The sequence below is a fragment of the Coloeus monedula genome (genome assembly GCF_965178545.1).
Source record: "Coloeus monedula genome assembly, chromosome: 1".
In the NCBI taxonomy this organism is placed as follows: Eukaryota; Metazoa; Chordata; class Aves; order Passeriformes; family Corvidae; genus Coloeus; species Coloeus monedula.
The window spans coordinates 30,769,580-30,784,306 of record NC_138781.1 but is presented as its reverse complement, the minus strand read 5'-3'; the positions used below and the strand labels follow the sequence as shown (position 1 = coordinate 30,784,306).

Sequence of the window (14,727 nt, the reverse complement as noted above, 5' to 3'; positions counted from 1 at the left end):
TGCCAAGTTCATGGACTCCCTCTCCCCCAGCATATTTACAGGTGGACTCTAGTTTTGTAAAGGCCTTGATGAATATCAAAAAGTCAGTACAAGCACATTTTCAGATCAGGGGTCTAGGCAGGTTTTAGAAATATCATGGAAATTATTACTGCTCATCTGAATTTTGGATAATTAGAAGCTGAGGAACCGGGATTTGCTTTTACCTTTCCTATGTGGTATGATCACATGTTCAAGACAGATGCCATGATGGGAAAATGAGCATGCATCAATACTATTCCACATTCACTAAAACTTATAATGGCTGATGTAGGATAAAACACAGAGACCAAAAAGAAAGACTTTGTGTAATTATTGTAAGAATAGTGTAATAAAAACCTTGCTCCCAAAAGTTTAAATTGTTTCAACGATGTGTATCAGACATATCTGGTTATTATACAAAGCAAAAAAACCACTAAGTTACCAACTTTACACAAAGTCAAATATCTGGAAGGGGATCTTTTAAAAAAAAACTTTATTCGAGAAAGGAAGAGACTTATATCAGAAGGCAAAAAAAGGGAACATACAAACAGAATATATTTACAACACAAAACAAGAGATCACCTCTAAGGGTGTAAATTATAATAAATACAGTAGATTTAAAATGTAAGAGACAATAATCAATTAGAAATGTGGTTGTTTAAACCCAGTTTTCCTTTTCACTGGTTCCAGGTAGTTTCTCTTATTTTAATTTTATCCAAATTTGAAAGATTCTGAAATGAAAGTGTACTAATGTATTGGGGTTTCTCACCTGAATGACATTATAAAAATATCTTTTGTCTTCTCTGAATACATGTCTTTGAAATGATATTGTACAAAATTCTTCTCAACTGCAGATTTTTCCACAAATGTATTTTAAAAGATGCACTACCGTCTTTGATGAGGCTAAAGTCAGATTTGAAAGAAAATCAAAAATATACAGAACGGGAAACACATATAATTTCATTTTTATAGCCTTCACTTTTTGAATGTATATGTAATTTTTTTCATCCAGGATGGAGAAAAAATTCTGTTCAAATATGAAGCACACATTAAAATCACCTGTGTTTTTCTCAATTAAATCTTTTTCTATCTATTGAGGCCTTTCATGTTAACAGCAGCTATTTAGTCATTCTTTTTTAGACCTTCTAGGAAAACGGATAATGTATCTTTAGAAGTTGCAAAATTTTAGAAGAGACTGAATAGTATTAGAACATAATGTAAACAACACATGCTAGTAACATATTTTAGAACAATTTCTACATTTGGCAAAACAACTATCTCTTTTGAAACCGGATACTGCACCTTAAAATACCTCAGCTTTAGAAATATAAATATTTTTAATAGAAAAAAAACCTGACAAGGAGTCCAGGTCAGTTTGGGATTATCCATATTAAAGGAGATCTTAATACAATGAATCTTTAACTAGCTTAACAAAAGTAAACCTATAAAACAAGGTAAACATATCAAAAGGGAATATGAAGGAAATGTTTCACTGGAAAGCTTCCTTAACAATTTCCCTACTCGCTTTGTTATTTTCTTTGACAATAAATCAATTCATAGAGTGCCTTTAAAAACAGAGGGAGCGCTGCCCCGTCCCCCCTGCCCCGCATTCCTCAGCACATGAATCACTTGGGCTTCCTGTTTCCATAAGGCATTTCCTGCCCCCCCTCCCAAAATCACTTTTCTGCAGGAGAACAGCAGGGACCTGACAAAGTATCGACTTAAATAAACAGGGCCTTGCACTGCACCCAGCCTTGTTCTGCCGACTGTAAGGGATGGACCGGGATGCAGCTCGCGGGCTGCACACACGGCTGCGCCTTTCAGCTCTGGCTAAAGCACCCAGGCAAGCTGAACCTGCCTTTTGTCAAGGTGGCATTCCATGCACAGTTGTTATTTTAGGATTTGTCCATGAGACTCCATGGTAAAGGTTATGTGATATTGTACAATTAGTCTTCATTTAAAAAAAACCAAGCAAGTGATTGGATATCAGATGATAACAGTAACAGTTCTGTGCTTTTCGTGCAATGTCCTAGTAACTGACTGGAACCTAACGCTGCATTTTGCTTCTCACCAGTACTTGCATCTGCTGCATTTAAGGATGTCTCTGCGGACATTGTCATCAAATAAGACAGAATGAAAAATTAACCAAGCAGTGCAAAAAAGAAAACAATGAAATTTTAAAACAGTGCCTTGCCTTGCCTCTTTATATCCACCTTGTACTTTTCTCTAAATTAAACTTTATACACCAGCCTGGGACCACTAAGATAGCAGTCAGTACCTGTCTACTGGGGAAAAAAATACCCTAACATTAACAGTGTTCAAGACTACAGTATGATACAATATATACAGACAGCTGAAAGCAGAAGTCAGAGGATTCAAAATCAGAAAAGTGTTTCATCAATCAGGTCTGGAAACTAATTCCATCAATTGCTGATCTCAACAGGCTAGGTGATACGAGTTCTCTTTCACTAGAACTAAGTGATGTAAGGTATTTCTGGGCTAACACAACGTCTATCAGCTATTATGCAAGGATTTATGTAGAATAATTGACTGCAACAGATATTTTCTCAATTAGTGGCCATAAGGATGAGCTTCACTATATTTTCAAGTGTACATACAACACTTCTCCATTTGTTAAATTCTTCGAATGGTCAATCAGGATTTCCTAGCTCAGTGAACCAAAACACAGTTGCTTATCAAAGCCTAGAAAATGCATGTCATGTTCAGATAATAACCTTAATTACAAATCCTGGAGCTAAATCTTTGCCTATTACCTGTTGCATAAAAGCAGCTTGCTCCCCAGATTCCATTTGCTGGGTTTGAACATCCTCATCACTGTCCAGTGGCTCCTCTTTGACTTTCACAGCCCCCACCTGCAGTCCTATTCTGTCATCCACACCAGCACTGCTGCTCTCAGCCCTAACGCTGGCACCGCTGGCGGGAGCTTGCTCTTCCTGCATCGAGTGATCTCCATGAAGCTCTTCTTCAGATTCCTCCAGGTGGCTGTCAGGCTGCTTGAGCTGCTCAATGGACTTAGAAAGCATCTGGAAAGAGAAGAGGGGAACAAGTACTGACTCCTTTCACTGATGCCAAACACCAAGTACGAGATCTGCATGGATGAAATCAAAGTGCCCACAGCAAACCCATGTAGCCGTGTGCCATCAAAACACTGATGTACAAGGGAAAAAGAACAAAAGTCCCTAAGCAAAAGGCCACTTTTTATTCTGCAGTAGAAAATACCATATACGTATATAGAGTGCTATAAAATAACAATAAACTAAAAAAAAGGCAGGATAATGAAAAACATGACACAGCTATTAGACTGTTACAGCTGGTAAACAAGAGAAATTAGTCTTCTTTCATCCTCTTCAAACATGAATGCAGAAATGCCATCTTACAGTTAATTTTCCACAACACAGAATAATAAAGGAACAGTAAAATATAAGCAAACTATTAAGCTATAATATTTTGTTATAAGCAAATTAGAGAATTTTCACAAAAACATCTGTATTAATTAAAGCATGAAGGCACTGAAAGCCAACAAAGGAGAAGTGACAGAGAACTGATGTCAGTCCCCTATCCCGTGGCACAAGGATACTACAAGCTTGTCTGTCCATGACTGGAAGGACTACAGCATTTGTGGTGCATTGTACAGGTATCCCAGTTCCAGCAAAGATGATCTAATAACAGAGCTACCCAGGCAACACCAGTTCTAGCCCAGTAACTGCTGTTGTAAAGCTCCGCAGAGGTGCTGGATGCCTGAGCGTTGCAATCATGTGCAGTTTGTGTTTTGCTATTTCAGATGAAGCCAATGCATTCCAAAATACTCCAAACATAGCCAAAAACCGAAACTGAAAAAATTCCCCACTTTGTTAGAAGAGGCACAAATCAGACATGTGAGTAAGAAGTTGCAGGGTCAAGTGAGTAACTATCATTTATCCAACTGGCCTGCTTGATTTCAAGTAAATACTGTTTTGTATCATCGAAGTCAAATATCCTGAGAGGGGAAAACCACCTTTTATCATTACTCTTACGTACTCTCTTCTTCCCAGATACCTCCCCTCAACTATCAATCATGTCTTTCAAACTGAGTTTTAGCTAGTGTTATGTACTCAGTTACCGAGTATATGGATGGCTTCAGGATGTCTGTTTTTGTCACAAACCATGGACCATCCAGTTTCATTCAGCCTGCTAATGCATACAGAAAAATGCCGGGTTGTCAAGTAAACTGTGATCAAGAAGCTGCAGCTGGATTTAGAAAATCCTATGAAGTCAAAAAGAGGAGTTGAAAGACAAATTTATACAGTTCCAGTTGATACTTTGATGCATATGCCTCACATCAGTGGAGAAACAAATTCCTCAGAGGAAGACTGTCTGGCTATTCTCACAGCAAACCTTCATTTTTGAGGTGTAATGGGAGTTTAATGGCTTACTAAAAAGAAACAAATAAAAAATCCCTCTTCATTACTGTAGTAACTGCAAATCACAACACAAGTATCCTGTATGCTGCAGGTGGCATGCCCTAAGCTGGGCAATCCTTACTAGTTCAAATAATGTGGAGAGTCTCCTTTTATTACGCAGCATCTGAAAAATTTCTCAGATCAAACCTATAAATCTTTTCCAGTTGTTTCTCAGGGGGATGACGCTGACCAAGAAGTACTAAAGCTAACTGCGTGCAATAAGTTCAGGTACGCTCCTTTCACTTATTATTCTCCTTGTTCTTATTACTAATTAGTTAACCATTTGTGGGGAGCCTTCTCCACTCCTCAAGCAGGAAGAGAAAGGCAGGTAAGGCTGCATGGCTGGCTGCTAGTGAGCAAATACAAGCTGAAACATCTGAGGCTGATCCATCTGTAAACCATTCCCTGTGCCAGTTACTTGACACCAGGTGGGTTTTCTGGAGGGGAAGCCAAGAGAAAATGAATGCATGCCTACAGCAAGGTTAAGAGACATATTTAGCTCATTACTGCTCTCCTTTCTTTTATGCTTTTTCACTTTTATGTCCGGCTCTGTCTTCTTTACACTGCTGTATGGGTACAGATCTGCTGCTGAGCTTTCTGAGGGAACACATGAAGGACTGCAGTATAGCATCTATACATGGATCACCTTCGAACACTTCTTGAATGCAATCAGTGGAGAGAACAACCACACGCAGGGCGGCTGCAGAGACTCAGAGTGGTATTTGTGTGCATTTCAACTTGCAGTGTTCCTCTTTTGGAGCCAGCTCCCATGCCGTGGAACTCAGTAGGTGATTTGCTCCAGATTTCAGCAACAAGAGGAGATAAGCAAATTAAATTTTCTAAAACTCTGTAAAATGAAAGTCTTTATATATTTGCTCAATAGACTTTACAAAGTGTATTTATTTTATCTTCTTTACGGCAAAGCTTTATTAAGAACACCCTTTCCACTGTGACTTTAACTAAGCCTCAGGCAAGGGGCTATGAGGCACTACAGTCACGTCCTCTCATACGATGGAGCATGATCAAACTGCATGGATGGAATGGGGGGGACATGACCCAAAACCTGAAAATCCCTTCTGCTGCTCAGACTGCCAAGCCACAGTTGACTGTTTTCTCTGTATCACCACAATGCTTTCATATATGTTGAAGTTTTTTTTAAGGACAGTTTGGCCCCAAACTATTCCAGTAATTATAGTAATATCATTACTGGGCAGTTCTCCTAAGTCAGAAACATCTCAAATTATATCTCCTGGTAGTAGAACTGTATCTGGAGAGATGTGAAGATAGCAGTTTAGAGTTGGTATTTCTATCTTCTCTATCTAAAGATGGATTACACAGCAGAAAGTGTTCTGAATGAAACACTGCTCAAGTCTTTTCATTGCACAGCTGGATACTTCTGCTTACGCTTAATGTTCAAACCTTCCACTTTAAACACCCATTTACCTTTCTTTTCCCTGAATTTATTTGTAGGTCACATGCAGGACTTTCTCCTAATTTTAATGCATCTTTTTTTATTTTGAAAAAGTGATTGCTTAATCTGAGGTTTAGTAGGACTATGTTTAAAAACAATAACAAGCCCATAGTTTATTACCCTAATAAATGAAGGGTTGCACATATTGGTTATATTTAACCTGTATACTTTACTGCTATCACCTATTCCAATTTAAGTGGTCACTAAAAAACTGCCTTCATGCTAATGTAACCTATATTTTTTTTGCTTTTGTTTTCAGGAAATTAAGATATAAGGGATATGCATGAGTCAAAGTAAATAGTGTCAGCAGGAGAAGAAGTATTTACAGATATCACCTCCATTGTATAACTGCAAGAGTCCAATAAAAAAAAAAAGACATCAAACATATCCTAACCTGCTTGGTTGTACAGAAAAATGGATGGTTAAATAATCTGGACACTGCAACTGACCATTTTATAAGTCCTTCAGATGCAGCCCCTATCTTTTTAAATACGATGTCCTTACAAAGAGACAAAACCACAAAGTCCTGCAACAGCCAACCAATATGCTTCTATCCTTAATTAATTGTTCATTCTAAATACATGGCAGTCACTTCTAAGAACTCATGTATGTTCTTACAGAACACTTTTTCTCCTTCTCCCCTATGGCAGTAAGATTACTTTACCAGCTCTGTGTGTTGTGTGTACATTGTTAGCTGCATTAAAAACAATGTGGTGCCTGCTTCCTTTTGTCTCTGTTACTCACGTAGTACAGTATTTCTAAGGGATGTATTTGTCTTTCAAAATCATTCTCCTGCATTACGGCTTAAACATTAGTTCTCAACAAAGGCAAAAATGCTCTGGGCATTTCCCAGTTCCAAACAGGCATCAGTTCCTTTAGTTTTGTCCAAATAATCACCTGCTATAGGCAATATTTGAAGGAATATCTCTCACCTTCAGAAGATGCTAGTCAGATTTGTAAGCTGCAAAACCAAAACTTCAGTGTAATATGTTTAATGAAGCTACATTGATATACTGCTGCTGAACCTGATCTGGTCTTTCACATTCTATTAAATATCATTCAGAGAAGTGAATGATTAATTCAATCTGAATCTAATCAATATTTTAATATTCCTACTGACAATTGTTCTATTTTTCCATCAACATAAATTTCTGTATTATTTTTCATTTTTTTATTAAGAGATATTGGTAAACTGAAAACACCATCCAAGTACTAATGAATATTCACTTCCTATATATTTTTTTACCTCACAGACTTGCCTGGTCACCGATTCCCTATCCAGAGATGCTTTAAACCAATTGACATCCTAGAATGAAAACTGAAATTCTGGTGTTTCTTATATAAGTCTTAACATTATCCATACACTTCCCATACTTTAGAGCACACTACCATTTGCCCCATTATTTTACCCTTTACTTCTCCAATACAGAGAATTTTACCATTGAAAACAAATTGCCAAAATGCTATGAATACATAACTTAAGAACACAAATAGGGTTCCTGCACTGATCAAATAAAATCTTGGCCCCATTGAAGACAGTGCTAGTTCAGCTTCAGTAGAGGCAGACCTTATTCATCATAGATGGCAAAAATAACTTCTAAAGACAGATGGCTTTGTTCATGTACTCTTCACATTCTGATTTCTGAGATTTTCTTGAACATGGACTTCTGCTAGGGGCTTTGCATTTAGATTAGTTATATCAAAATCCTTTTTTTCTGCAAGTGGCTGGGTCAAAGCTATACACAATATAGATATACACAATAATATCAAGATTTTAAGTTTTTTATTGTAGTAGTGGTCTTCTGGTATCCAATTGCACTAATTTTAACTGGGGGTTTTGTACTTTGGTCTCCCTTTATTGAGCAGAATGAAGATCTGCAATGGTGATCAAAGGGCATATGAGGAAACAAGCTGTCATTTGGACAGAAGTATATTAAAGCTGACAATGGTAAAGCCAGTCTTCCCTAAGACAAGCTGAGTTCAGGTTACTTCACATTCATTATTAATTCTGGGACAAGGGTTTTTACCTACTTTTGGAAGAGATGTCAACATTTGCAGAATGTTTTCAGAAGGTCAGCGTACTAGATCCCACAGGTATAAATGTCAGACTTCAGTGGAGACATATACCATTTCCCACATCAAAAGCCAGGCATCTGACAGCTGACCAGAAATAATCCATAGGGGATCTCCTCTTTGCTAGTAAGGACAGAGGCACACCTTTTGGCAAGGATTTGCTTCTTTTCAAAATGTAAATGATCCAGGGGAATCCTTTACCTCTGACCTATGTTAGATTTTGCTTGTTATCACCCTCACTGGACCACTGGCTTGCTCATGAAGTATATTTTTTCCTCAAAGAAAATATTTGTGGGGGTTTTTTAATACAAGATAAATACAAGAGCAGTGGGGTGGGGAAAAACTGGTTCTCTTCCTGTTTTTATTGTTACAGCTATAAGTCAGCCAAAGAGATATGAACAAAACCAGTTTTCAGGGAGTGCTGACACATGCCCTATCATCTTAACTCAGGGCAAACATTCAAATCGTGGGTTCAGTTGAAGACTAAAGACTTAAGTACTGAAGTCCTAATCATAAGGAATAAAATGTCAAGAGAAAAAAAAAAAAAAAGAAGATATTGATTTGCTCTAAACTCTTGATCAACCAGCATTTCACAGTCTTGACAGCTTAAAATGGTTCTGATCTTTATTACCAAAACTTTTAGGATCCTTGAGTATTCCTTATGAAATGAAACCTCTGCATTTTCCATGAATGAAAAGGCATTCTCTGCACCTCTGTGCAGATTTCATTATACAGCCTATACATTATATATATTATTATATTATATCTACAGAGAGAACAACAGAAAAAAACAAGTTCATGTGTTTACTTGACACATGCCTCATCTTATCCTAAGAAATAAAATACTAGGTTGCTTTCCTACCTGGTCTAGAATATTTACTGTTTAAAGTTTCAAATAACTATAAATCTGCTTTGCAGAGTTTGAGTGTAAAGCTGTGCAAATTATGTAATGAAAAAGTAACTTCAACTGTGAACAGAGGCAAGTTTTAAGACCAATCAAAGTATATTCTACCATGCTAGCAGAGTTCAAAAACCTTATGTAGTCACAGGTGTTCAATCTGAAATTTAGCTAAAAAGTTAAAGACTATAACTTTAAATTCACTATTTAAAAGCTATTCCACCATTTGATCTTTTTTGATCTTTTTAAAACTCTCTTGTCTATTGGCTACCCTTTAATTTCAGTTTTTAAAAATCAAGTTCCATAAATACATAAGGAAGCCCCCTGGCTTTCTGTGTCCTTGCAGAGGACAGGTAGAAGGTTAGAGCTCTGGCATTTTTCAGTACTATTCCTCAAAATGGTTCTTCTGAGAATGGAGAAGAACCTAGATGCTGCAAACGGTAAGGTCTGAGAAATCACACGCATCCTCAGAAAACCCACTGCTTCTCTGGCTGCAACATGATCTCATTCCTCCTCAGCTATTTGCTGCTCTGAGGAGTTACTGTGCTCCTGAAGAAGGCTGGCTGCTCTGGGCGTAGGAGTAAAGGAGACTGAGAAGCTCTTGGGGCAAAAGTAGGTTATAGGAGTTCAAGGCAGACAGAGGCCCTAGGATAGACTTAAATTTCCACTATCTGCATGTGTGTATAGCCTATACTGCACAGAATAAAAGCTAGGTTCACCAGCTTTGTCTCTTCATCAAAAAGAACCATGTGAGAATGAAGGTGTATTTCAAGTATGAGAGTGAATTATTCTCATTAACATGTATTTTTGTTGCAGTTCTACTGAAAAAAAAAGTTACTGAAACAAGCATTATCACAAATCAATCTTTTTACTTCTTAATCCCATCTAGAAATATATGGTTATATGCCTCAAGTTTAATTTTCACACTGGGGACAAATGTTCATATATGCCACAGCACATACCCCCAAATGCTATGGTAGAATTTACATCAATAAGCATACTACCTAACAAAAACACGTCAGTGGGGTTCTTTGCCTTGTGAGGAATGCATGAACTGATGGGTTTGTAGTACAAAGAGTCAGTACTTTACCAGTTAAATATTCTTTTCAGACAATTGAGGGAAGGTGAAATATTTTCAAAACCTGAGGCTACAAGATATACATATGCCATCTTGATTAAACATATGGAATGCATACTCAAAGAAAAGCCAACTGGAGTCCTAGTTGAGTAATCAAAACACCCAAGCTGAGAGGGGTTAACATGCAAGGATCAGCTCTGAACTTTGAAGTTTTCTGGTCTTCATTTTTCCTAATTAAGACAAGATTTAATAACCAAACCACTGTACAAACTATGTACTTAAACTCTAGGTTTGTTTCTAATTTTGTTGGGAATTCTTAGTAGATTCCAAAGAATCAGTAACCCCTGGGAAATTCACCCAGTAAGTAAGGTGGATTGATTTTTTTTTCCTTAGGTACAAGAGCTGAACGTTCACTTTTCATCTTTTCTTCTTTGACATTGCCTCATATATATAGTTATTAAGTAACGCTAAAACAAAAGAAGACAACTAAGGATGCATAACTAATACCTTTGTAATACTAGTGGAGCTTCAGCAAACAACTTTTGGAAAGTTGTGTATAAGTGCAGAAAAATGTTCTCCAAATAAAAACATGTAATTACTTGCATATCTTAATTTCAGACTGGGTAACAACTGGATTTTGTTGTAGAAGTATTGTTTCCTGACAAATCTATTTAGATTCTGCTGCTCTTTGTTTATTAATGCACGGTCCCTTTTCTTCCTCCCCCTGCGCTGGCTCAGGATAAGGTGTTACTGTACAGGGAACCTTGTACTACACAACTCAGTCCTGTGTCAGATATCAGCAACAGCACATTTTTCTCTTTCTCTTTATATGGTCATTTTATATTACCATAGGTAACAAACTTTCATGTTACTCACAGAGAAATGTCAGTTTGATAAACACTGATTAAAAATTTCTGCAAATGTTTAGTAAATATCTTACATAAATCTGATAAATTTAATCAGCTGATGTGAGTTCAAATGAGTTATCTATTTATGCAACATTCCAGTCCACAATGAGAAAGGTTTTAACACAATTCAAAAGTAGCAAGTGGAGTGATTACTGCAGCTCAGAAGTACACATGCCAATTTTTAAGGCATTATTTACCATTCAACAGGAAACCACCTGCCAGGTAAAATTGTGGGCTACTTTGAACTCTATTTTGTTGAATTTTAGCCTATTTCAGAACCTTGAAATTAAGATCCATACAAATGTTTATATGAACTATATATAAACAAAAAAGATACTCCTGCAAGAACCTCTCTACTGTCCATGATGACATGTCACCAATAACTAAACTTCCTTCTTAGTTATCCACCTTTAAATTTATTGGAAATTCTTTACTTTGGGAACTCACCTTATTCATGTGGATCTGCTGCTGGTATTGTTTCTGCTTCTCCAAAAATTGCTGATGTTGCTGCTGGATGACCAGCTGAGCCAAAGTACTCTGAGGAAGAGGAGCTGACTGGGTTCGGTTCAGTGGCCTGTGACGAGGCACTTTGTGGGCAGCTCTTATGCCAGGTGAAACTCTCTCCTTTGCTGCTAAAGGAGACTGTGGATGAAGAGGAACCACTCCTGCAAAACAGGGACATTTCACTCCCCTGTGAAAAACAACAGACTAATAGTTTTAACAGGAAAGAAAGCTTTCAGTAAGAAGAGGGGTGTATATTGCAGAACTCTGCATCTGCACTGATGCACTGGGACGTGTACCACGTGCCTCACCATGCTGGGAAGTTCGGCTGCTGCAAAAGAATGTGATGAAGTAATCATTTTCTCTTTTCTGTAATCATTGAATTCTTTCAGGCTAACAGACTGGAACAGAATCACTAAAAGGGAAAACAATGATACTGTCCTTTTTTCTTCCACCCTTCCACTTTTCCCAACAGTTAGGATGTATGGTATCTGTATTACCGCACACTAAACACAAATGTCATTAAAAACATCTTAAATTAGTATTGTTGGAGCTTTGATCATTACCAGTCACAAGAAGTTTTTGCTGTCTCATTTGTTCTTTCAGTAACAGATGCTGCAAGAGAGCTTGGTGGCTGCTGTTTGGCTTTCCCTCCAAAGCAATGTGAGGATGAGTTGACGATGGAGGAATGTTTCCTCCGTACTGTCCAGCCAAGGCCACTCCTTGTCTTAGTGATGGGGTCTCCCCCTTCTGCTTTTCTTTGAATGACGATGAAGCCTGTCAAAGAACAACAGCATTGGTAACTGCTTTTCAGAGAAGTGGACATTTATACCTCTACTTAACTGGATGGTCTTATGTCACTCTATTATAAACACATACAGAAGAAAAGGTTAACATCCCTATCCTACACTTTGTGAGATGAAAAGGAAGCACATGCCAGTTAAATGTAATGCTGTGAGAAACTGAGTAATGAAACCAGTTGAAAAAAAATCAGTAATAAAAGCCAAAGCATTAAGGAACTACTAGTTAGAACATTATTAATGAAAGGACGGGACCTATCCTTAAAATTCCTAAAGACCTTTCCACAGGCCTCCTGCACAGGAAACTAGAGTATCAGAGGTAATAGTTTGCATTGAGTTTGGAATAGGCAAGGCTTGGTTTTTCACATAACTTTCCATCACACAGCAAGCCAATCAGCAACACAAAATAGTTACCTGTAGTAGTGGGAAGCTATTACTTTTCCTGGAGCACTCCCTGACTCCCTGAAGGACAGCACAAATGTAAGTTTTACCCTTTGCAAAGCAAGCTTGCACAGTTAAACTCTCATCTACAGAAACATCAAGAGCTGTTGGATGTGTGTGGCATTTTGAAGTGCCTTATAAATTGCACTGTTATTGATTTAAAGCTTTTGGAAGTTTTGGCCCTTCAGCATTGCAAATGTACTTTATATTGCTTTGCTCTTAGGCTATTAAAAAAAAGAAACCTTGAAATGGCAGTTCAAGCAGAATAACAATTTTTACAGCAAGAATAATAACCTAATAGAAATATGCATGTTGAGGCTTGCAGATAAACACTTATGGTATGTCATGGTAAAAAAACGTATCTCTGATAATCTGAATTCCATAAATTCTAAACCAAGGTTTTCACCAATATTTTTTTGGTGTACGCTTACTTCACGTTGCTATCACCCTCCCCTGGAAAACAACCACCAAAGTAAGCTTTGCATTCACTTTGCAACTGCTTATTCTAGTAACAGAAATAAACATTACTTGCATAAATCAATCCCTTTGTTTTTTCTAGTGCCAAAAGTAATATTTGGTGCTAGTTGGCCACATCAAAAGCTTACAAGTTTTGAGTGAGCAAATGAAACATATTTTCATTTCTTTTTAATGTTATAAATTTACTTTGAAGCTAGTTGAAGCTAGTCATATTTTTGTGAAATAGCTAAGAAATTTTTTATGATATCCTCTGAGAAAGTAAGCACTACTTTTCATGATGTTCAATTTTTCCACCCTTTAAAAACAATAATTTGCTAAGGCTTCTAGAGAACTGATTTCAAGCTTACATAATTTTCTTTGCAAAGTTCTGTCCCTGATGTTAAAATGTTAGATTGTAGCAACATGTTATTGCTAAGAACAGTAAATGTATTGAAAAAGCCATAAAATAACATGGAACTTTGACTCAAAACTACATTTGTATTTTTACTTTCGTTGTTCTTGTAAAGGAGGTAAGTTTTGACCAGTAGCAAAGTTTTCAGGTACTTTACTGAGCTACAGGAATATGATATTCTTCTCCTACGACCCTCCAGCCCAGTTTAGGTCACTACTGGAATCTCATAAAAAGCAGCAGGTGCTGTAATTTATCAGGTAGAAAAGATCATATAATTAAATTTTTATACTAAATAATCTCCTCATACTTTCAAATGAAATAATCTCCTCATATACTTCCTTCCACATCTGAAATCTGTTATCTGGCATAAATGCAATGCATGTGGCCCGTACTTAGCTAAGATAAGTTGTGCCCTTAAATATCCAGATGTTGCCCAATGCATAGAGAGGTCTGGTTCCCACTTTGAATTGCTTATGTTCCAAAATGCTAAAAATAAAGAGAATAATCAGAAAGTAGGTTTTCTGGAAGCATACATATGCAGGAAGGCTTGAGACTGGTCACTTACACTGATTTGAGGTTGTATTGCTGGAAGTCCCAAGGTAATGTTGGGCAGAGAAGGGGATGTGTACAGACTCAACAAGTTCACTGATTCGTCCTGTATCAAAAGGCGTTGCTGGGAAACCAGGTGCTGGAATAAAGGGTAGAAACAACAGAAGTAAACCTCCAACCTTTTTATCTTGGTTATTTTATCCTCATATCCCGATACGCTGAAAGCCAGTTATGTACCACTCATTGGTTTGCATCCCATTGGAGTTCCAGATACGGAAAATTACTGTCCCTGTAAAAAAACTGTTGATAGTTCTTTTCTTAAGAAAACAACTGATATGTGTCTGCAATTATTCCTTGGTTAGTAAATCAAAGTTCCATGCAAAGCTGAAATCTTAAGGATTCCTAGACCATCTTATGAACTTCTCATCAGTTCAGCATCAGTTCTTATCAACTGGACTTTCACTCCAAGAAACTCACTGGGAATTTACCCAGTGAATTAAGGATTATATCCAGCTGAATCGCAAATATGGATGTATTAAACCTTTACTCCAGTTATCATAACTTTTGCTGTAAGGTATGAAATGTGTTTTTTAACTAGTCCATGTCTTTTGTTAGCCAAATTACGATATGGGGATGTTTGAGGCACACTATTTACTTCCATT

The 14,727-nt window shown here is 37.2% G+C and overlaps 1 protein-coding gene across 10 annotated transcripts in view; it reads right to left on the bottom strand.

The window, feature by feature from the left end:
• Positions 1 to 14,727, bottom strand: part of HDAC9 (histone deacetylase 9) — a 456,537-nt gene that overhangs the window by 181,991 nt on the left and 259,819 nt on the right. For 7 of the 10 annotated variants that reach the window (XM_082290871.1, XM_082290873.1, XM_082290872.1 and 4 more), the window contains 5 exons: positions 14,082 to 14,204; positions 12,622 to 12,669; positions 11,974 to 12,184; positions 11,354 to 11,571; positions 2,793 to 3,062 (listed from right to left, as the gene is read on the bottom strand). In XM_082290871.1, coding sequence (XP_082146997.1) covers positions 2,793 to 3,062; positions 11,354 to 11,571; positions 11,974 to 12,184; positions 12,622 to 12,669; positions 14,082 to 14,204 — 870 coding nt within the window. Of the gene's footprint in view, positions 1 to 489; positions 3,063 to 11,353; positions 11,572 to 11,973; positions 12,185 to 12,621; positions 12,670 to 14,081; positions 14,205 to 14,727 lie in introns of those variants that run through there. The other 3 variants (XM_082290867.1, XM_082290875.1, XM_082290874.1) reach the window with 1 other exon arrangement.